Source organism: Scophthalmus maximus, chromosome 1, assembly GCF_022379125.1.
Source record: "Scophthalmus maximus strain ysfricsl-2021 chromosome 1, ASM2237912v1, whole genome shotgun sequence".
NCBI classification, from domain to species: Eukaryota; Metazoa; Chordata; class Actinopteri; order Pleuronectiformes; family Scophthalmidae; genus Scophthalmus; species Scophthalmus maximus.
In genome coordinates, this window is record NC_061515.1 from 9,574,304 (window position 1) to 9,596,883 (window position 22,580).

The window sequence follows — 22,580 nt, forward strand, 5'->3', positions numbered from 1 at the left end:
TGGAAAAATGTCCCTCAGCATTGACTGAAAAATGATATGATATTAGGTGTATGTGACTATTGTAGCTAATCAAGGGGAAGCTAGAAATATTTACTTGATGGTTTTAGTTTTTTTATTGTTGTGTATATATTTTTAAATAGATATTTTATTTTAGTAGTGTATATATTCTTGATTTTTCTTTCTTATCTTGTTTTGTATATTGCTGCGGGTGTCTCTGAGAGCTAGCAAACTAAATTTTGTTGTACAACTACAATGACAATAAATGACATTAACACTTAACAACCACCTTTGGGGAAAAGGAAGGCCCTTGTCCTAGAAACAGCCAATTCAAGTCTCAGAGATAAAATGACTTTAAATCCTCATAGAAATTATTTTTTTTCTGCAAAAACCCTCCCAAAGAGGCCAAGACAAAGCTTCATAAAGCTAAATACAGGCTATGGTCCGTTCTGGCAAGAGTACAATTTTATATCCAGCTGTTGTGTGTGGTGCTGTTGTGTGTGTGTGTGTGTGTGTGTGTGTGTGTCTTTCTGTCACTCACTCACTCACACACACACACACACACACACACACACACACACACACACACACACACACACACACACACACACACACACACACACACACACACACACACACACACACACACACACACACACACACACACACACACACACACACACACACACACACACACACACACACACACGATAATAGTACTTCAAGCTCATAATATGGATTTTTTTTGAAGTATAAAATGTAAATATAGTTTTCAACATTGGTTCATTTTTAGGCTTTTTTATAATCAAAGTTAACTTTTTTTTTCAACTTGAGTTTGGCACTTTCGGCAAAAAAGGTAAGTTTTAAAGGAATGAGATCAGAAAGTTGTTTTTCATTTTGAGAACAATAAATTCATAGAATATTTGCAGAATATACTTCCGAATATTTCAATTAGTGCTCAGGATTGGCAATGTTGCTAAAATGTCCTGGAAAAATGCAATTTCAAGATCAGTCTGAATTCAGACTATTAGCTCAAAATTATTCCTTACAACTTGCATGCATCTCTCTGTTTGCCTGCAGCATATAGGTTTTTAAGAAAGTGTCATATTTGTGCATAGTGCTCCAAACTACATCAATGAAGACAAAGAGTGTAAGCAATTTTAATGTTTTCAATTTTATTTAGTGTTACAAGAAGAATGAGGTAGCTTTAAAACAGTTTGACCTGTTTTTTATGTGTAGGCCAATGGTTTGCAACTTGTAGCATCATCTCAGTTTACATATCAGAACTATACATATGAATGTGCAGTATCATTTCATAGCAGCAGACGGTTCAGGCAAAACACTTCATGTAGAGCAACACGGTGATTTTGTGAAAATATGAGTTTCAAAATTCAAAGCAATTCTAAGCCATAGACAGTAATTTGTTTCTTAGCCCAAATAATTCACCTTTGACAAAGGAAAAGGAATAGGGAAAAAAAGAAAGAAGATAAATGGATTAAAGCATCTAACTGCCCCAGTGTGAACATTACTGGGGGCAAGAAAGGCACGACCGAGAAAGCAAATGCCTCTCTGAGCTTTCAGCACTCAGTATCAGCTTGTGGGAAAGGGAGCTCCCCGGTAGCATGTTTTATATAATGCAAATGCAGCTTCGCAACATCATCGAAGCCCATATCACATTCAAAACACTCCCACTCCCAGTACTTGTGATCTCTGTGCCCATTTGTTTCCCGCGACTCGCTCTCATCCCGCTCCTGTCTCGCTTGTGTTGGCACAGTTTCTGATTTGGACTGATCGGGGAGATCAGATCCGGCCGAGCCAGATAAGTTATGTAAAGGCTCTCCGCAATCTGAGTCGTCAGAGTTCACACGGTCCCCCAACTCGTTGTGCTCACTTGGATTTTCATTTCCCTGCACTCTGTCTTTCTTTTCCAGCAGCTCTTCCTCTGTGACACTCGTGAGAGCAGCTTTATTCTTCTTCTTCACTCGCTTCTTTAAGGTTAGCGCATTCTTGATCCCCAGTGGCCGCCCACTGGACCCAACAAACACTCTGACGTGCTTCTTCTGATGTGTAATTATATTTCCAGAGTGGGAAAAGTTCTTCCCACACAATGAGCACTGGTAGGGCTTCGCTCCTGTGTGGGAGTTGTAGTGATTCATAAGCTGCGAGGACATTTGGAAACTCTTGCTGCAGAGGTCACACTTGTGCTGCCGCAGACTGTGACTCTGCAGGTGTTTATCCAGTGACGCTTCATCCACGAAGCCTTTGGCACAACTTAAACACCAAAACGGTTTCTCTCGGTGGCGATCGGCGTGAATCATCCATGACTTTATGGAGGTGAAGTCCTTGTTACACTGATCACATCTGGGAAGTTTGGCTTTGGAAGGTCTGTGCGACAAGTGCACTCTCAGGTGACCAATCAGCCGCGTCCGCCTGATGAACGACATCCCACAGTACGGGCACTCGTATTTATGCAAATTCTGGATGCTCTGACTCTTTGCCGTAGAGGACTTTGTGCCATGTTGCTCTTGGTGTTTTTGGAATGACACCAGGTACGTGTAAACCTTCCCACAGATCAAACAAGCGTAAACTTTCCGCAGCTTCTGCTTAATTGCGGCAACTCTGGCACTTTGAGTAAAATCCAAGGGTTCTGTTTGCGATGGACTGCTGGTGTCGCACCAATCGGCAGCACCATCCATGTCGTCATCTCCTTTTTCACCCTGGTCCTCTCTCTCAGGGAGAAGCTCTGCTGCAGGATACGTCTTGTCTCCTGTCTGAGCGTCTTCTTCTTCCTCCTCCTCCTCCTCCACTTCCTCTTCTTCGAGCGAGTGCTGGTGCAGATGAGTCTTGAACACTTCCCAGTGGGTAAACTTCAGTCCACAATCCTTACACTCAATGCTGCACTGCTTGGCTACAAGAGAAGAAAAGGGGAAGATAGTAATTTATATATTTTATATTCAATGTACATTTTGAAACAAACTAAAATATCATCTGATTCTGACAATCATATCAGACAAATAGTTTTTCTGTGATGTTGCGGCAGACATTTTGCTCTTTGGTAGAAAGAAACTGGTAAAAACTGGCACAGTTACCGATGGATGTTAAATCGCAGCACGTAAAACAGAACTTACAAGCCCGGTTCGTGGCTCTGCTCTTCGTTCACGGCTGCTCAGAACATCTTAACTCTCGTCAAAAATACTTTCAGTGTTGGACCATTGCACATTATTAACTATTTTGTATTTTCTTTCTTCATGTCTGTAATGCTCCAGATCCTCTCCAACCTATTTGGAGCCTGGAATTAACACCATCACAGTGTGGAAATGGTTTATTAATATTTCACAACAATAGTGCCTGGAAACCAAGGCAGCATCATAATTTTTTTTTCTTTTTTATATTATCCAACTTCCAAAACCCATTTACCATCATGAAAAAGAAAAGCAGCAACTTCGCAGATTTGGCAAGTTAGAACAGGGAAGAGTTTTTGCTTTAATTTCCTGTCAACTAATCGATAAATGACATCAGTTCTATAACAGTTAACAAATGAATGAATTGAGATAAAATACTGAATGATCAGCAGACACGTAAGCAAATGAGATGAAAAAAGGTCAATTTAGAAGTGTTTCAAAATAGTAGTTTTGCAAAGTCCATTTTAAATTTGTTATTTTCAAAACAAACATTTTATGTATGTACTAGTTCAATTTCATTTTAATCATTTCATTGGTGTCTTTTAATTGATCAACTCACTGATTATAATTAAATATACAAAGGTTTGTAATAATTCTGGTAGCACACACCAGGCTCCGTTTATAAAACTCTGCGTATTAAACAGGCCAAATAATTTCTGCATGAGAACCTCTGCTGTTCATAAATGAATAATCCCCCCAAAAATTCTTAAGATATGTTAAGTAGATAGCTTGGTGAAAATAAATATTCACAAACCAGTCTGATGAGTCCACAAACTGATGTTAGAATAACTGAGGCTGGATTAATCACACAGGCCAATAATTCACAAAAAAGATCAATTTATTTTTTTTAACTTTTCTTTGTTTCAGAAGTAGTAGGTAAAACAAAGGGTATATTGCCATCTAGGGACAACAACAAAAAAGTTTACTTAAGTTATTATGGCAAAGTGACGTCTATTTTACAACACAAGTCATTTTACCACATTGAAGAACTAACCTACATGAACATGGGCACTCTTCTAGTTTAATGAACAGTCTTTCCACTTCATAGCAATGCAACACTGACCAGCAAAAAACAACTATTGTACACTGTTCAATAACTTGAGTATTTGTTTTATGGTATAACTGGCTGTAATGCTTTTTTTAACAGATTCATGTAAACTTTGCACATTATTGAAATTTTATTTCTTATCTTTGTCTGACAAATGAAAAATGCCAAACATCAGGCATTTAGAATGACAATGGCAACATTGGAGTTATTTGCATAACATTTGCAGTAAGTTGCGTGTCTACAGCACTTCTTTTTTTTTTGCAAATTTTAAATGCAAGAGGACAGATGTACATGCAGAAATCTTTTTTTCCTTTTTAATTTATCTAGTTATGAACTTCAGCACTTCAGTCAGGTGGCTCAGAAATACACAAACACATTTGTGACATGTCAACACAAGTTCATAAAATAGTTTTTTCTGTAACATTTCTACATATCTTAGTCCAATGTAAAGGAAAATAACCTAAGGAACTGCCTTTTCCCCCCAAAATAAACTATCAAAGAGAAAGCGTGGATATTTAACTCCCCAAAAAAGGCCTTACTAGGACTTTTCAAAAATCAAAAATCTACAATCCACAGTGTCGAGAAAACATTTCTTTTCTGCTTGTTTTATCTAATACACTCGCGCATGTTCCATGTAGTGCTTATGCAAATCAGTTTCATGACAAAAAGTAGTTCCACATTCAAGGCAAGTGAGGCCGTTGGTATCTCCTGATGAAACGGCAGCGGGGGCTCTACCCCGCCTTTTGTAATCACCGATACATTCCTGGTGATGATCGATCAGGTCCTGGATTTCACTGAAGGTCCTGGGGCAAATGGAGCAGTGATACGAGTCGTTGTTACAGTGCTGAGTTTCGTGTTTTTGTAACGCGGTGGGCGAAAGAAAGGCTTTGCCACAGTGTTGGCACTTATGGCTACTCTGTGACTGGCCATCTGGTTTAACCGTCGGTCGGTTCAGGGGAGAAGATGGGAGGGACTTGTTGGGATTTACAGGCTTCGAGGTAATGGCAGCGCTAAGCCTGTAGCGAACCTCGTTTGGGAGACGGCAGCGAACTTCATCGTGCCAGGCGAGGTGCTGCTGCAGCTGAGCCTCGGCCCAAAAGCCCTGGCAGCACAGAGCACAACAATACGGCCGGCTCTTCGCCCTGTTTTTATGGGTTCCTAATTGTTCCTCTGTTTGGAAAGCTTTCCCACACTTGTCGCACTTGAAGAGGCATTTGACCGACTGCTCCAGCGGACGGCCGAGCGGCGAGTCCTCAGTGGCTTCAGGAGTCTCGACCTCCGGTTTGGACTCCTGCTTCACCTCCATGCATGCTTTCTTGTGGTCAAGGAGTGCGTCTGTAGAACTGCAGTGTTTCCCACAATCGAGACATACGACCGATTTCCCAGATGGGGAGGTAGATACGATTTTCTTCCTTCCCCTGCCAACAGGGCTATTTGCCTTTGTAAGAAAACTGCTCATCACTGCGGCGTTTGAGACAGATGACGAATCCTCTGTATGTCTCACTTCACCGCTCGCAGCTTTGGACTCCTGATGTGTGCTCAAAGGAACCTTGTGTTTTCCTTTTGTGCTCTTCGAGTGGGCCTGCCATTTGTGTGCACGCAGACCTCTTGCTTTAGCAAAGGTCATGGAGCAGAGGGAACACCTGTGAGCTTTCCCCTTCGGTGTTGATGATGTGAACTCACTCCCACTGAGACTGACATCAACTTTTCCTGGGACGTGGTCTACGAGGACGAGTACTTCTCCTTCATGACCCGCAGCCTCACAAATTTTAGCCAGAAGCAAATCTTGCACAAAGGTATCTTTACATTCAGTAGAACGTGAACTTGCCGAGTTTTCCGGTGGGCTGCAGCTGCAGTCCGCATTTTTGCTTGAATCTGGCTCTGGTTCCGTTTTGGTTTGACACTGGGGATTAAACATCTGGTGGCGTTGGAGAACACAACGGTTAAAGAACTGTTTGCCACAGTTGTTGCATTGAAAGTGTCCGTCCTCTGTCTTGTAGCTAACGGATTTCAAATCATCATCTTTTAGCGAGGGCCGTGAACATTTCTTCCCTTTGTGCCATCGTTTGTGGGAGCCCAGGGCCGAGTTGGACATGAACCGCCTCCCACATTCCGAGCAGTGAAACAGCCCTTTACTCGGCTCTTCCTGTTTCGGTTTCTTACGCATAACGGAAATGTCCACTTTTGCTTTTGCTTCAGATCTGTAACCCAAAGAATGAATTCTTTTATGAAGATTCAACGCACCAACCACTGAGAAGCTTCTGTCACACTTATCGCATTTGTATTTCAAATCTGATGTCCCACTCTGCTCTTCCATCTTTATCTCCCCGCTGCCCATTTCATTCTTTACTTCAGTGTTAAGTGCGAAGTGTTCAGCGCTTTTCTGTGCACCGACATCCGAGCTATCCTCGTGAACTTCTAAAGTATTGTTATTTTCTACGGGTTCCATCTTAAAATCAACTGCTCGATTCTCTCTATTAATGCAAAGTTTTTGATGAGCTCGCAACGAGGCCTTGTTGTTGAAATGCGCGAGGCATGTGGCACACTGCCGATCTTCCAGCATTACAGTGGATCTGGGTGACGATGGGGTGTGCCCAGTCTCGTACCCGTGGCTTTTCATATGAAACTGAAGCGCTTTGGCCCGAGAGAACAGCTTCCCACAGTCGGGACAGCTGTAGGTGTTTTTTTTCAACTGCTCCACCTGATGCTGGAAAGATTTAATGGGCGGTGGCAGTAACTGGTCACTGTGCACAACCTGGTGTCTGAGGAGGCTGGAAAAAAGACGGAAAGACCTGTTGCAGAGTTCACATTTATGATCTCCATTTTCATGTTTTCGCATGTGCAATGCCATAATGCCCTTGTGACGAAACTTTCTACCACACACTGGACATGCAACCTTAACGCTAGAGCGTGGGTGTCCATTAACGGAGGTCAAAGATTCTCCGACACCCTTTCTCTGCCTTGATTCTGCACACTCTGTCTGATTTTGCTTGTGGTGGGAGTAAGCTCCCAAAGACCAAAAACCCTTCCCACACTGTTCGCAATGATAAATCTTTGGGCCCAGAAGGGTTTTCTTTGGATTGTATTCTTTCTTGGCGTCTGAAATATTCTCTTTCTTCTGAGCGGAGCAGTTTTTCATATGGTTAAATAGGCTAGCTGCATGCAAATAAGACATCATACAATCTGGACATTGGAATCTTTTTCTTTTGGGATGATGCAATTGATGAGAAACTAAAGCAGACAAATGTGAGAAGCATTTTCCACACTCGCTACAAGTCAGGTTTTTCTTCTCTAATCCCTGTGCCTGGTACAATACATTACTGCTGGTGTTTTGCGTCGTGTGTTGTGTGTGACAGCAGTGTTCTGCACAGCTGCTGCCGTCATGGCCGCATGTGTCAGATGTGCAGACTGCCGCTGACTGACCTTGAGTTTGTCGTCTTTTCCTATGAACGCGATGCCACATTCTGTGAACGCGCAGTGATGAAGCGCGAGAAAACCAACGGTAACACTCTGGACAATCAAATCTTTCCTGTGTGGTTTCATTCACAGCCTCCTTCTCTATCAGCTCATCGGGCTGCTCAAAGTCAACTTGTACAATTTTCAAGTCCATCTCTGATTTTGAAACAAGACCACTGGGGGAAGCTCCAGTGTCGCCATCGACTCTTACTTCCAGATCAGATTCACAGAGCAGCTCGAGATCAGAGTTGGGGTCTTGGAAAGACTCGTCCTCAGATTCACTTGCACTTATCACCTGAACATTGAAGTCCCCAGGCTCATAACTCTCCATGTCTTCATCAGTCTCATTTATTTGTGAGTCTTCATCAGTAACACCGGTAAGAAGCAGCCTCTCCGATTCCACATTTACCACCCAGTTCACAGTCTCTTTTCTCTCACTCTCTGGATTTTTTTGTTGAGGTAGGAGAGAGGAGCGCATTTGGGCCTCCTTCTCAGTTTCTCCAAAAACATCTGTGTGATGAAGCTGATGGGAGTGAAGTGCTGAAGCCCTGGAAAACTTGAGCCCACAATCCTTACATTCAAATGCCTTCTTCTGGAGCTGACACACTTGATGAAGAAATGACTTTGCTGGGGTCTCATCACTGTGCACCATACGCTGATGCCTGTAGTAGAACGTTAGTGTCATAAATTCTTTTCCACATTCCTCACATGGAAATCTTTTTGCATTGTCTTTTGAGTGATTAGCATGCCATCGCTGGTGGTTGAAGAGGGCGATGTGGCCATTGAAAGACTTTTTACACTCACTACAGTTAAACTCGCTCTCTTGGTTTTGCTTTGTTTTTTCTTTCACTTCTACTGGAGCGCACTGGCTGTTGTGGCTGAATCGCTGATGCGCTTTCAGGCGATACAGAGCAGCAAAGGCTTTGCCGCATGTACACTTAAAAAGTTTTTCAGGAGCATCCTCTGCCTGACTTTTCTGAGGCTTGGCTTCAACTATTGACTCCTCGTGGTGGAGTGATTCTCCTGAATTCCTGTTTCGTGACTTGACTAACTTTTCCTCGTGACAACGACGGTGTGCATCCAGAGCGGAGGCGCGGGAATAATTCCGTCCACAAGACTCGCACTGAAAAGCCTTCTTTTTCAAATGTTCGAGGTCATGCAAAAGTGATTTGGAGGCTTGTCTGTGTGAACGCTGATGGTTCAGAAAGTGTCCAATCATAACATAACTCTTCCCACAGTCTTCACATTCATAACTTTGCTGCTTCTTTAACCCAGAATTTGTCTGAACACAAGACTTCTTTTGGGAGTTTTGACCATGGTTCTTCTCCATGTGCAAGTGGAATTCACTCTGTTCAGCAAAGGAGAGTGAACATATAGTACAAGAATTAGCTGCTTCATTGTCCTTTTCTGAATCATGTAATCCGTCCAATCCTTGTAGGTGCTGATGGCGATGCTCTGAGTAGGCGGCCTCCTCTCTGAAGGCTTCTCCACAGTCCTGACAGCAGAAAACCCCAACCCCTAGAAAATAGAAAGGGGAGAATAGGAGATCAAAGCCACTCCCGTTTCCAGAGAAAGATAGAAAAAAAAAAATCACAAAAACACTTGCAAATATTTTTTTTATTTTAAAAGTCATTTGAGTTTACAAATATAATCAAACAAAAGAAGGCTTTCCAAATGGCATGACTGATTATTGATATGTAACAATGACCCTAAAAATACATAGTGATTATGGTTGAATGCACTTATTGTGATTTAAAAGGGTTATAGAATAACTTTAATGAAAATCCATGTCCTTAATAATTTGGATTATTATATCCAGACTGATTCCAGGTGTGTATGCGTTTCTTTTGAACAGACGGGTATGGTAATCGCCTCAATCAAGGGAACAGGTAGACTTGACATATTAGAAAGGTCTTTACCCCCAGAGAGCAGTGTGAAAGCCTGGAGCTCTCACTCTGCAGCTATTTCTGGGGACCAAAATGTCCAAAGAAGAGGAAAAAACAAAACAATGCTCAAATCTTAGTTCTGTGACAATCGTTCAGGAGGTAGCCCTGATTAAGTGCACTATAAGCTCGGAAGTGCGAGCAGTAAGAACTTTGTTGTGCGTTGCCCAACAGTAAAAAATATACAAACCTTTCACTAACAGTAAATACTTTGTTGTTTTCGCTCTCCCATGCCAAGGAAAAATGGATGCAACTTCCTTCCACTGATTCTATCATTGCTAATAATGTCGGTGCTCTTGCCGGAATTAGTGTATACTTATATATACTTAATATTTCAATTTAGTTCTGAATATAATGTGTGTGTTTTCCATGTGCACTCTTCACATGGAGAGCCCAATATAAATGAATGCTTACAACCAAAATTCAGACTTCTGTTCTGTCAAAATATGATTGGAGGGTATTTAGCCTGCGTTGACTTGCAAACAATGCATTGCTTATTATACCCTAACTATTTTTTTTTTAGTAAGGGTACTTATTTTGAACAATGTACCATCTATTACCATTCAGAATGTACTTCAAAAGGAGAATGGTCTTGGTCTTGATCTCTCTCTCTCTCACACTCACACACACACACACACACACACACACACACAAGAAGTTTATACATCAACAATCAAACCCTACACAAGCTGCCAGTAACATTGAGTCACTAGATCTCTGCTCCTCTTTCAAAAGATACTTCCTCATTTAGTGTTTCTGGTGATGGTGGGGGAGAGCATTGACCAATGTGTCACCGTCTGTACTTTGATATTCTACCACAGCCACGGTTATGAGGCTGTCTGGTGACGCATTACTCATTATTATTACTACAGTGAAGAATAACATCGTGCTGTTTGAACTCAGATTTTTTAAATGTTGACCTGTTAAAAGGAGGCAACAAATGGTGTTTTCCGCTCATAAAATATTAATAATTGTAAATCTGCTCACATCTGAATGGTTCGCTCAGCTTGGCCTGACATGTTGACACCGGACTACAGCTTCAGTATTTCTCTCCCGTCATTACTGGAGTTAACGGCTTCAAAAAGGACACTTTACATCTGTATTCCAAAATATCAGACTTAAATGCTTGATGAAAAAAAAATATAATCCCACACTTAATTAATTTCCGGACTAGATTAGTTCGGCCTGTCTATTGGCTGTTAGCTTAGCTAATGTCACAAGGAAATGTCAGAATTAACCTTATGTCGATACACGACAGTGCAAGTTGATTTTCTTTCTTTGAATTTCTCCTCAATTGTCGGCGTTATGCATCAGACGGGAAAAAAACAGTTATTTGTGTATCCTCATGTTCCTGTGATGAAGTTGGTGCATGACATAACTGTGCCTTAGCATGCGGATGCTAACAACGTTAGCTGCTGCATACGTACTGTCATTGGACGTATCCTCAGCCGATGGACCGACGCTGTGTTCCGATGCCCCGCGCCCTCTGAGGGGGTTGTTTTCAGCCTCGTCCCCTGTGATCACCGCGGCAGAAGCTCCGTCCATCTTGGCGTGGCTGCTTGGTGGCGGTGCTAGCTTCCTTTAGCTAGCTCTCGTTAGCTCAACAGTGCCACCGCTGTTGTTCAGGTTTTCCCTTTATCGGCGCAACGTCTGGCTGGACAAGTGGTGGAAACGATGCATGTGATCATCTAGTTCGTGACCGAGTAACAGTGCAGCACATTGTTTCTGTTTGTCCTCAGGAGAGTGATGATGAAAGGCGCGGATAGCTGAGGAGCAACACCTGCACCCGTGTGGCTGTGTATCTGAGGGCGGAAGTGGATTCTTCTTCTTCTTCTTCTTCTTCTTCTTCTTCTTCTTCTTCTTCTTCTTCTCTTTTCTGTTGCAGCTGCTGCTCGGACTCTCCTCGACGACGGAGCCGAGCGGCGGCGGAGAGAACTGACACGATCAAACTGGTTAAGCAGCTTCTCAAGTAAATAATCGGTCATTCTGATTCAGTTGAGCTAATCAATTATAGTTAAATGATAGATTTTAAAATTTTCTGTAATTATAACAGAGCAAAAACATTTAAATTTCAGGCATACGCAACAGTTTAATTTTTTTTTTTCATGCCACTAGATTTCAGAGTTGTTTTTTTTAAAAGGCACTAAATTCTTTTGACAGCGTCAACTTTTTTTTACAGTATGCACTAGAAAATAGTATTAGTAATATTATAGGTGATTTAAATAAAACATATACAATTATAAGATACAGTATAGTTGGTTAAAGTTATCTCCAGCCTGACCCACTATTTACATTAGCAAAAACAACAGCACTGGGCCTCCATTCGCTGCATTTAATATTTTTAACTTTAGATACTTCAATTCATGTTTGAAAAATAAATACCTGTGGGCTCAGACACTGACAGGAACACAGGCCACAGGTGAGATTCACCAAACCAATTTTACCAATGTGCATTGCAGCTAACTGGATTGTTTTAAGTGGTTGTGTGCTCAAGTGATTTACAGAGCTTATGAGTTCTTCCTCCGAGCAGGCACAAAATCAGAGGGTAACTGCTGAAATTGTACACAGTTACAGTTTTCCTACAGCGCTTTGAGTTTCGTGAAAAGCACTCTATAAATCCAATCTTTTATTATTATTATTAAATTAATCTTCATTCATACTTGCTTTCAACACTTGCACTCTACATTTGCCACAAGATATTCAAAAGGAAGATTTCACACAGAAGTTGCTATTAATGTAATAAAGTAATTTTAGAAATCAAATGTAAAAGTATTAAATCCCCCAGATTATCACCAAAGCTTGCCATCTTTCGTTCCATACGAATTATGCATCTATAATGCGAAATTTTAAATGTTGAAGGTTAGTCGTTTGATTAAGTTTGCCAAACAAGTACTGCACAACACAGCATTATAATCAAAGGCAAGTTTTATTCAATCCAATATGTAGACATCATGGGAAGTTTATATTTCTTTCCATGCTAAGACAGTGGATAGAGGTAGAAGGGCACATTTTATATGTTAAGACGCTGAATGTTAAAACGCACAGAAACAGTTCTTCTTTTTTTCAACAGTTGGACCTTGTGTTTATTTTACAGTAGTAATAAAGATTTTCACTCACTTATAGTGCAACCAAAGCTACTCAAACACCCAGTTTCGTAACAAAGGAGATGGGATTCTGTTCTGATCTAAATCTACAGTTGTGTAATGAATCATTCATTATCCACAAACGATACATTGAGTTGTACTCAAAAGTAGATTAATTTTTTTTATAGATATGCAAACATTCCAATTTGAAATGGTAATTCTTGTAAGAGACACATATTACACTCATCAGTTTACAGTAGGTGCTTAACACTGTCAACCAGCATCACTTTAAAATCTCAGTATCACGTGTTTCAGTAGTGATGAATTGGAAGAAAAAGAGCTGAATTTGACTGCACCGATTATGCCCCCCTCAAAAAAGAAAAATAATAGGTCAGATCTTAATTTCTTGTTTGTCTTGACATCATAAAAATATTAATGACAAAACATCACATAAATCCAAATTTAATTTCTCACAAAGTTCACTATTTGACAAGTGTCAAACAATTGTGTAATGACTCCACTTTCTCCCTTTCCAATTATTACATTTGCAGTAAATGCTCACTGTAAAATGACCTCATATGTAACCATCACATTGTTTCGGTTACTTTGTCTGTGACCAAATTATCATGACAATTGTACTTTTTGGACCCAGCTAGTGGCCCTGTGAATACAAGTGCATCTTCGCAGTATTACACTGTGTAGTCTGCATTTTACTGTATATTTTGACACATGCCTGCCTCGCCCCCAAAGCAAGAACTTGCATTTCTTTACAGTATCTCAGGAGTTGCTCTGTGCTCTCGAGTTAGGTCACATTGTTGAGTCTACCTTAAGCACAAACTAGGCCTAGAATACCAAGACAGCAGACATGCAGACTGTAATCATAAAAGGCACACAGTATACTGTACATGAAGAAACAGTTCAAATGGTTCAGGACACATGATCAGAACTATAAAAGTACTAATATTATCTAAATCTAAATGCCATTGGCAATGAATGTTATGTAGACCACAGCACCTCATTAATCTCCACCCTCAGGAGTTATTTTAAACCATGTAAATAGTTGGATAATTTAAATACATTTGTTTTTAAAACAACCAGTGAAACTGATTTAATGGCACACTTATACACCTCTATACAGTCTAATTTGAAGCTGAATGACAAAATACAATGTGCTTCAAGTGTGCAGACTGAATCAAGTTGCACTCTTATGTTTTTGTGTCTAATGCCCATCCACTCAACTTGTCAAGCTGCCCAACTCTTGGTCAAATAAATGAGGTTCCATTGGAGAAAAAAAAGTGTATATATATTTATATATAAAACATAACATTGCTAGTGTAGAAATGTCAAATCTCTCCTTGTGCATGTTGCAAGTAATGCATTTGTAGATCCAGCTCTCGGGGAAGAGAGCACCCACATATCATGCACTGGAGTAGTCGTTCAGGGGCAAAAGGCAAACGGGGTCCGAGTTTAAGAGGTTCTGTCCGTGGGGCGAGTTGAGGTATGTGCGGCCTCTCACTCATGACTGCCTGTGGTGTGAAAAAAATATTTGGGTGCGGCGGTCTTGGAAGTGCACCGACTGTGACCGAATGAAGAGGGTGGGGGCTGGGCAAAGCGAGAGGAGGGAGGGGAGCAAGTGAAGGCGAGAAAAAAGGAGACGCTTGATTTATGATTATTTGAGTGCCCGTTACCATTGGTTGCTGCTGTAACTCCTGTCCATTCCCTGGTTTGAGTTGCCCAGTGAGCAGCGTTGGAGGACCCACAGGGTTACTTTGGAAGCCCCATACTGACGTTCCCAGCCCCTGGCTAAAGCGATGAGGCTCGTATTGGATGGAGATGGGAACCTTCTGTGTCCCTGTCTGACTCTGTACATTGGCCCAGCCAGATGACACCTGATTTTGCTGCAGATGAAATTCTTGATTGTTTACCAATTTCTCAGGGGAATTTATCATCTTTGGAATTCCTGGTGGCGTTTGTATGTCCCACAAGGTGCTACTCACCCCGAGAGAAACAGGAGTCGAAATTGGCACAGGACTGCTTTGGTCTATTTTAGCTGAGGTGGATGCACCTGCTAGGCCCGAGGCCCATGGCTTCTCTGGCTGGCTAATTGTCAACGGTTTTACTCTATTGTCCTCTTTTTTAGATGGTGTGGATGGCTCCTTTTGTGTCGACACTGGGGCACCTGGCCATCTTGGCATCTGTAGCTCTTGGCCAAGCTTATGCTGAGAGCTTTGTGAATTTGCCAGTGGAGAGGGTCTGATGCTCCAAAGAGCTGCCCCGTCAATGTAGGAGGGAACAGAAAATTCATGCTGCAAAGCACTTGTGGAAGCTAACACTGTGGACGTGGGCGTGCTACTCCACGTAATAGGCTTGGGCTGCCTGTGCTGCTCCATCTCACTCACTGCTAATGGGACAGATTTTTTGGGCACAGATGCCGGGTGGGAGCTGACATTAGCAGCAACACTCTCTTTCATGTGTGATGACTCTAAGCTCTGAGCAGATGTGGCGCCTGTTATCACAGAGCTCTCCGCCCAGCCTGAACTCCTCTGATGGTCAAACTGCTGTGACGATGGGACAGGCATCACTTCTCCACCGTCCACTTTCCACTGCACCGGTTGAGGACGTAGCTCGGACGCCCACGGCTCCTTCTGCTGCCTGCTCTGTAAATCCATGTGCGATGAGATCACGGAAGACTGCGGCTGCACTGCCCTTCTATGGAACTCAGGCTCTCTTAGTGCAGAAACTGGAAATGGAGTTGGCTGAGAGTTACCCATGCCCGAGCCTTCTAATGGTCTGGACCAGCCCCACGTGAGCCGCCCCCCTCTCCTCCCCCTGCTGCCCCTTCCTCTCATCCTAGCACCCATTGGGAAGGAATTATACTGGCTGAAACCTGGGCGCTTGCGAGCATGAATTTTCTGGTGTACTAGCAGGCTACTAAACCAGGAAAAGGTTTTGTGACACTCCTCACAGCGATGAGGTCTCTCTCCTGTGTGTGTGTTCATGTGATCACGGAGCAGATAAGCCAGTCCAAAGCTTTTATCACACATGTGGCACTTGTGAGGTTTGTCACCGGTGTGTGACAGCATGTGTTGCTGCAGCTGTGTCTCATCGCTGTAGCCTTTGCGGCAGCTGGTGCAGCGGAATGGTTTTTCCTGATGCAGCTTTTGGTGTGTTTTCATGTTCTGCAGGAAGGCGAAGTCCTTCCCACAGTCGGGACATTTGTAAGGCTTCTGGCCCGTATGAATGATGAGATGCTGTTGCAGGTAGCTACTGAATCTAAAGCCCTTGCTGCACACTTTGCACTGGTATGGCTTGTCCTTGGAATGTATGCGCATATGCAGCTCCAACACTGAGCGATGGCGGAAGGTTTTCCCACACTCGGAACACTTGTACGACTTCATACTTATGACATCGCTTCTCCATTTTCCCTGCACATTATCACTGCTTAACGGAATCAATTGTTTTATAGGTGGTGCTGCCACCTTTTCTAAATTTTGTGCTACAGGCTTGTGGACACTCGACAGGTGTATATTTAAACTGGATTCATCGAGACAAACGTACGGGCAGTGTGGACAGGTGTGTCCCTTTTCCCCCTGCTTGTTCATCTCCTTCGGGGGTCTGGGTAATCTGTCCAGTGTCTCATACTCGGCCTCATGAACAAGCATGTGGGCTCTCAGGTTAGCTGGTGCCCTGTAGGTCTGTGAACAAAGAGGGCATTTGAATGTGCGTTTCTGTTCCTCACTCTGAAGTGAATTCTCTTTTCCGAGCCCTTTCACTGCCTCCTGTACAGGCGCAGGGGGCTTCTTGCAGGGCTGCTCACAGGTCTCCTGCAGTCTGTGCTGGCGGCAGTGTGCCTTCATGTTCTGGGCAAGGGCAAAGTGTTTACCACATTCCGGGCAGCGGAAGGGCTTCTGTCCCGTGTGAAGATACTGATGCTGATGGAGGAGACTGCTATACTTGAAGATCTTGCCGCAGATGTTGCACAGGTGCGAGCGTGTGTTGTCTGTGTGTTTGCGACGGTGGTCTTCCATCACAGAGTAGTGTTTGAAAACCATGCCACACTCTGGGCATTCGTAGGGCTTGAGGGCAGCGTGACAGCGCTGGTGACAGCGCAGGGCCATGGTGTTTGGAAAGGTTTGATTGCACTCTCGGCATGCGAACATGCTCTCCTGGGAGTGGGCCATCATGTGCTTAGTGACAGACACCTTAAACTGGAAGTCCTGGCGGCACAGGGGGCAGTGGTAAGGCTTTTCGACTGTATTGCTGCAGTTGTGGTCCCTCAGCTTATCCACGGTATAGAAGATCCTCCCACATTCTGCACATTCGAAATTGCCCTCCTCCTTTGTTTGCACCTCCTTTTTTGGAGTGACGAGCTGCTCCTCCTTCTCTTTATGTTCATTTCTGTGTTTGATGAGGGCGCTGCGGTGCTGAAAGGTAATGCCGCATTCTTTACAGGTGAGCGGCGTGAGCTCGTCCTCGTGCGCATGAAAGTGGCGGTGAAGGTTGAACGTCTCGCGGCGGGTGAACCTCTTCCCGCACTCTTTGCACACCAGACGGCACTTCTTTGGCTTGGCTGCCAAATCGGCTCCCTCCCCTCGGTCTGCGTCCCCGCCGACTTCAAGCACGTCCTTCGCCCCGTCCACACCTCCCACCGGCTCGTCGGCCGGCTGCTTCTCTGTGCTCCTCTGTGGGTTATCCTCCTCGTGGACCTCCTTCGCGTCGGCGGCACTGTTGTCACCAGCATGTGCGCCCTGCTGCACTCCGTCAGCACTCTCTGAAACATTATTGGGGTCTGGAAGACAGAAGAGTGCATCATGACAACAACTTATCAAACAAAAATAAACAAGTCAACAAAATATATCTGTTGATAGCAACACAATAACTGCATGCAACTAACATGTATCCATTGAGTGCAGATAAAAGTCTGCACTGCAGGATGCTAACTTGGTTTGTGATGGAAAATGTGTGTAATGGACCTTTAGTTGGGGGCTTCAGCCCAGGTTAGCCTAAGCTAATAGTAAAATACCATTTCAACGTTAGCTCACCACACTTATCATTTCCCTCCTTCTGTGTTTTCGCCTCTTCGTCGTCGTCTTCCTCAGCTTCAGACCAGTCGAAAGCCCGCTGGTCGCCGCCAGACACCTCGGCCATTTTTTCAGCCGACGTCTGGTCCTCTGGTGGAATACATGTCGTTCTGTCGGCTCCGGCACCGGACTCGACACTAACCCCAGAATGGCTGGCAACGCAGGGTCCGCCGTCGTCGCCACCGCTGGCGCTCCGTTCATCGCCGGGGCTCGTCGCGCTTTTATCCCTCGTCGCTTCGTCCTCCTGGGTCACGCCGCATCCCGACTCCACCGCCGCGGTCTTCTCCTTGGACGCTTCCTCATCCTCCGCGGGACATTCCCGTCGTTCGGGAGACTCCGGTGGGTCCACGGCGGCCATGTTTCACCCATGCAGCCCCTCGTCCAGACGCACACTAGGATCGCGCTAGCCAGCCTGAACGAGCGACGACGGTTTCCGGTCGAGCCTTTTCAAAATAAAATAGTTACTGACAAACCAGCCGAACTTCATCATTCAAGAGAATATAATTCTAAACATTAAATCATAATTTCCCCTTTTCTACCGCTGCTGTGATTTTGTTGTTTAACACTCCAGACACTCTCTTCACAACTCAATTAATTCAACGCCAATAAACTTTTCAGTATTTAACCATTAACAATACATTAACTCTTTACATGCTGAATGACAAACCCACAAGCATGTGCCGGATTTATTTGCATTCAGAATCTGACTTTTATTAAATTTATGTTACATTTTCATTGGAACATTTTTGCTATCTACAAAATATAACTTGTGCAAAACTGTAGATGGCCATATGCTGTTTATTAGCAATTATCTACAAACACATCCATCATACTGCATGCAAGATTATAATAATAAATAGCCCCTACATACATATGTATGCTTTTTATATTTCACTAGAAACATATGACGTATGTTTTTACAGTCTGAAGCCAACTGTGAGGTTTATGTCTGACGTGTTTTATCTTTCATATCAGCACTTTTTTCTTTTTATATGTACTATTTTTTGTCTCAAAATGCACTGAACAGAACAGTCTAACTTTATTTTCCAACAAAAGTTGGAAAAGTATGTACCATGAAACTGTTAAAAAGCACAGGCATACATTATCAGGTAATTACAACAGCTGCATAACTACAATATATGGTAACAACTGCAGATTACAAGAACTTTATGACAATGCAATTAGTGTATCAGGAGAGCTGAGCCAGTACTGAACTACAAAGAGCATGTTGCGCTTTGCATCACTGCTGAAAATCATGTACAATGACATGCATCATCGAACATCAGCACCTACAGTATGTTGTTATCTGGATGTTGTAAGTCACAAGTGAAGCTAGCACTCCAAAGAAGTCCTCTAGCAGAAGATGTTCATATGTCTGAGGAGCCAAGATAATGTTTAGGCCACCCCATTATCTTGTGTCTAATCTTTTTCTTAATTTTTAAGTCCTCTTCAAGACATACTTAAGTACGAGATGAATCACTGGTGTGGAGCAGGAAGTAAAACTCCAAACAACTCAGTTTATTGTTATAGAAATACTTTCAGTAGAAAAAGAGAATACTTTCTTGTCACATTCTGAAAATTCCAAATGTGCGTAATGTGCAATTTGAGTTTTTAAGTACTTTCTCACAGGCGCCGTCTTCTCCGCCTGTGATCGACGGCTCTTCCTCGCCGTGGCCTCTGCACACTTACATTCGTTTCTGTGGGAGAATCAGAGCTAAAAGTGCCTTGTATGTCAGGGGGTGTTGGAGCAGGTACCGCCGCTAACAACGACTGATTATTCGGATCCTGGGCGACCTGCGGCTGCTGCTGTATTTGTGTTGACTGGTGTGGTGGTGTTTCAATATGCTGTTGTTGTTGCTGCTGTGGTTCTATATGTTGCAGCGGATGCAGAGAGGGCTGTGCCTGTAATTGCTGTTGAGAGGTTTGTGATTGGTGCACTTGTTGTACCCGATGTTGCTGTGGCTGTGGTTGTTGCTGGGCCTCAAGCACTCCCAAAAGCCTTTGTAAGAGGACATTGTTTTGTTGTAGACTGACTGTTAATGCCTCTTGTGAAGCAACAAGTGTTCTCATGTCCTGTCGAAAACCTTCCCCAAACTCCCGCAGACTCTTTTCAACCCTATTTCCCAGTTGAATTGCTGCTTCTCCTAACCCTCGCAGCTCATCTTCGAGCCAGGAGCTGCGTGGAGGGGCTTCAAGAGGACCCTGCTGTGCTCCAAGTGATGGCTGAGGACTGCTGGGCGGAGGGCTGCCATTGAGGAAAGGAGCACTGTACAGCGGGGAAGGAGGAAGCCATCGTTCTGATGGAGGGGGTGGCCCAATTCCGAGACCCAGCCCTAATCCCAATTTGTCCTCCATGCTGTTCTCTACTGGGTCACACTCGGGTTCTCCCATATCTCTGTCATGTTCAGGATTGTCCTCGTCTTTTTCCAAAACTTCTCTCTCTGATCCTTCCACTCCAACACCTGAAGAAAAGTAAGTGGGCAAAACCACATAGTTGCATCTAAAGATTCTACAAAGAAATTCAGCAGAGTAATTAGACAACTTTTTTTTTTTTTTTTACCTGTATCAGAGTCAGGAAAACATGGAAAACTGGGCTTTGGTCGAGTGTTTTGCTTTTGCCTGGCTTGCTGAAGCCTGGTGCTCGAGTGCGAAGGACGTCCAAGCATCGAGGCCCCTCTGCTGGATGGCAAGTAACAGCTGCGATGGCGGGCATCTGCCAGCCTGCCGCCATTGCGCCTCTTTAAGTCATCCCAGCGCTTCTTCACCTCTCGAAGGGTACGTGGGACTCTGGACACGGCATTGACCCTCTCTAGGATTCCCGCCCAAATGCGCTCTCTCTCCCGCCGCCGGAGCCTCCCCGCAGGACCAAAGAGCTCTCCTTCACACCGAGTGACTTCTGACACCAGCACCTCCAGCTCCGCTCCGCTGAATCGACTCTTTCTTTTCCCCGCACCACTAGCAGCCAGGGCAGCTGACATAGCTCTGTCTTTAGTGACAAAAGGAGAGGACAGCCCATAAGGGAAAGGAAAAACATAAAGTCAAGCTCAGTATACCATGGGCAGAAGAGAAATGAGCCTTAACAGTTTGAGTCTTATTTTTTTACTGTGATAAGACAAAATATATTCCACTATAACTACTTTTGGCAAGTCATGGAGCAATAAGAGCAAATATCTATCGCAATTAGTCTTGAGTGATTATATTGGAGCTTTTGTGCACCTTCGATAAAATGTTACAAAACAAAGTGTGCATATTTTACACACTATTCCCATTAGAATCCACATGCTTTAAATAAACAAATAAACAAGGAAATGGCTGATGCTGTTTTTCCCGTAACGTTCTTAATCTAATTCCGGCTTACTTTGTTCGATGGACAAGAGGTCGTCTGAGGACATGCCAGGTGCCATGATGTTCGGATGCACCACTACCACGTTGAAGGGGAGCCCCCCAGGTAGTCCACTGCTCTGGTCACAGCTGCCCTCCGAGTCTTCATCCTCCCTGGGGAAGCCGTTTTCGGAGGCTCCCCCTCCAAAGGGTCCCTCTGGAGACTCCACTTTGATGTGCATGGGAGGTGATTGCTCGTACAGCAGCCCCCCTTCCTCGTAGTACTCAGTCATGGGGCAGACCTGGTTTACAGCAGAACTGACTGGCGGGTCAATTCCGATTCTGACGGCTGCTTCCCCATCAACACGACTTCAAGGTCTAACTGAGCCTGGATACATTACAACTCTACCGTACACTCCATCGGATAAATCATGAGCTGTGATTTCTTAGGATATTAAAGTATCTGTAAATACTATTATTGAACACTATTATGCAAATCGATCGGCTCATTGCTGCAGCTCAGGGAGAAATACACTCGTGTAGTGTATGACCGGATCATGGCATCCACAGACTTCTCTTGCGAGCTGCGGCCGCTTAAATCCATTTCTGTTGTTCTCATGTGAACCGATATGTTACTGCAAAACATCTGCACACTGTGTCAAAACATCTGGAGCAGTCTGAGAGCTACATCTCACCGTCCAGGTGTTTTACAGCGGGAAGCATCATCCAGGCAGAGAATCGCCTCCAAAGCTGAAATACAACAACAAAACACACCACCGCTTACAACTGCGCAGCATTCTATGACAGGCACTTCCGTATTTCTCAACGATGCCAACTTCAGTTTTCTGTCGCATCGATGCGCATTTGTGTCTGCACCACATCCGCAACGGTTGCGCATTCCGCATACATTAGGTGCTGATCTTGCAATGGAGCTAGCTGCTAGCTCATCGCTAACCCTCGGCTTTCAGCCAAGAGCAGCAGCTTCACCTGAGCTGTCAGCGCCAAGTGTGCGGACACGAAGAGAGAGTCAACAGTGTTGAGTGTTTCTTACCTCATGACAACGGCACATGGGAGGCAGAACAAAACCAAAACACAACTGCTGCAGCTGTTAGCTCAGCAGCCGATACACAAACCGAGCAACGGTCGCTTTCTGTTGACGTCACTGAGGGGTTACGTCCTGGACCAATCGAAAGTGATAAGACATGGCCCAGGGCTTCATGGAGCTGTCAATTAAAAGAAAGTGTCTCCTGCGGATCACTGTTCATCTGTTCACCTCAGATGAATATTAAAAACACCTCAGAGTCAAGAGGATCACGTGCAAAACATGACATTTGGAATAAGATTTCTTAATGATGATGAAAAAATAAAAAGTGCCAGTGTTACAGAATTAAAGTAGCATTTCAGAAACCGTTCTGACTGAATGAATGAATGATTGAAGAGTTTATTTTCGGTTTACACTATAATGAACA

At 43.8% G+C, this 22,580-nt stretch overlaps 3 protein-coding genes across 6 annotated transcripts; all 3 read right to left on the reverse strand.

The window, feature by feature from the left end:
• Positions 1–1,152: 1,152 nt before the first annotated feature.
• si:ch211-261d7.6 (zinc finger protein 420) lies at positions 1,153–11,485 on the reverse strand. Of its 3 annotated transcripts, XM_035624686.2 has the most exons (3): positions 11,054–11,482; positions 7,651–9,201; positions 1,153–2,905 (listed from the first exon to the last, which is right to left on the reverse strand). In XM_035624686.2, exons 1-3 carry the CDS (start codon positions 11,169–11,171, stop codon positions 1,575–1,577), a joined length of 3,000 nt encoding a protein of 999 aa, XP_035480579.2. In that variant the 5' UTR covers positions 11,172–11,482; the 3' UTR covers positions 1,153–1,574. The 3 variants fall into 3 exon arrangements, with proteins under 3 accessions (XP_035480579.2, XP_047188110.1, XP_035480570.2); XM_047332154.1 differs by lacking the exon at positions 7,651–9,201 and having other exon boundaries at positions 11,054–11,485; XM_035624677.2 differs by lacking the exon at positions 1,153–2,905 and having other exon boundaries at positions 4,000–9,201; positions 11,054–11,470.
• Positions 11,486–12,683: 1,198 nt separating this feature from the next.
• On the reverse strand, positions 12,684–18,435 carry zgc:66448 (uncharacterized protein LOC327401 homolog). The gene is made up of 2 exons (XM_047332155.1): positions 17,752–18,435; positions 12,684–17,498 (listed from the first exon to the last, which is right to left on the reverse strand). The coding sequence occupies exons 1-2, from the start codon at positions 18,146–18,148 to the stop codon at positions 14,053–14,055; spliced, it is 3,843 nt and encodes a 1,280-aa protein (XP_047188111.1). The 5' UTR covers positions 18,149–18,435; the 3' UTR covers positions 12,684–14,052.
• An 852-nt stretch (positions 18,436–19,287) lies between these two features.
• Positions 19,288–22,319, reverse strand: si:ch211-261d7.3. 2 transcript variants are annotated; one of them, XM_035624709.2, is made up of 4 exons: positions 22,163–22,319; positions 21,149–21,861; positions 20,351–20,776; positions 19,288–20,252 (listed from the first exon to the last, which is right to left on the reverse strand). In XM_035624709.2, the coding sequence occupies exons 2-4, from the start codon at positions 21,402–21,404 to the stop codon at positions 19,414–19,416; spliced, it is 1,521 nt and encodes a 506-aa protein (XP_035480602.2). In that variant the 5' UTR covers positions 21,405–21,861; positions 22,163–22,319; the 3' UTR covers positions 19,288–19,413. The 2 variants fall into 2 exon arrangements, with proteins under 2 accessions (XP_035480602.2, XP_047188133.1); XM_047332177.1 differs by lacking the exon at positions 22,163–22,319 and having other exon boundaries at positions 21,149–22,146.
• Positions 22,320–22,580: the final 261 nt, after the last annotated feature.

Bases quoted from the DNA above. Each gene is read 5' to 3' on its own strand.
- si:ch211-261d7.6 (XM_035624677.2), bottom strand. From the start codon at position 11,171: ATGGACGGAGCTTCTGCCGCGGTGATCACAGGGGACGAGGCTGAAAAC. The intron at 9,202-11,053 runs GTACGTATGCAG...TCTATTTTCTAG, and splicing joins TGAGGATACGTCCAATGACA to GGGTTGGGGTTTTCTGCTGT.
- zgc:66448 (XM_047332155.1), bottom strand. From the start codon at position 18,148: ATGGCCGCCGTGGACCCACCGGAGTCTCCCGAACGACGGGAATGTCCC. The intron at 17,499-17,751 runs GTGAGCTAACGT...TCTGTCTTCCAG, and splicing joins GGAGGGAAATGATAAGTGTG to ACCCCAATAATGTTTCAGAG.
- si:ch211-261d7.3 (XM_035624709.2), bottom strand. From the start codon at position 21,404: ATGACTGAGTACTACGAGGAAGGGGGGCTGCTGTACGAGCAATCACCT. The intron at 20,777-21,148 runs GTAAGCCGGAAT...TTGTCACTAAAG, and splicing joins CCTCTTGTCCATCGAACAAA to ACAGAGCTATGTCAGCTGCC. The intron at 20,253-20,350 runs GTAAAAAAAAAA...ACTTTTCTTCAG, and splicing joins TTTTCCTGACTCTGATACAG to GTGTTGGAGTGGAAGGATCA.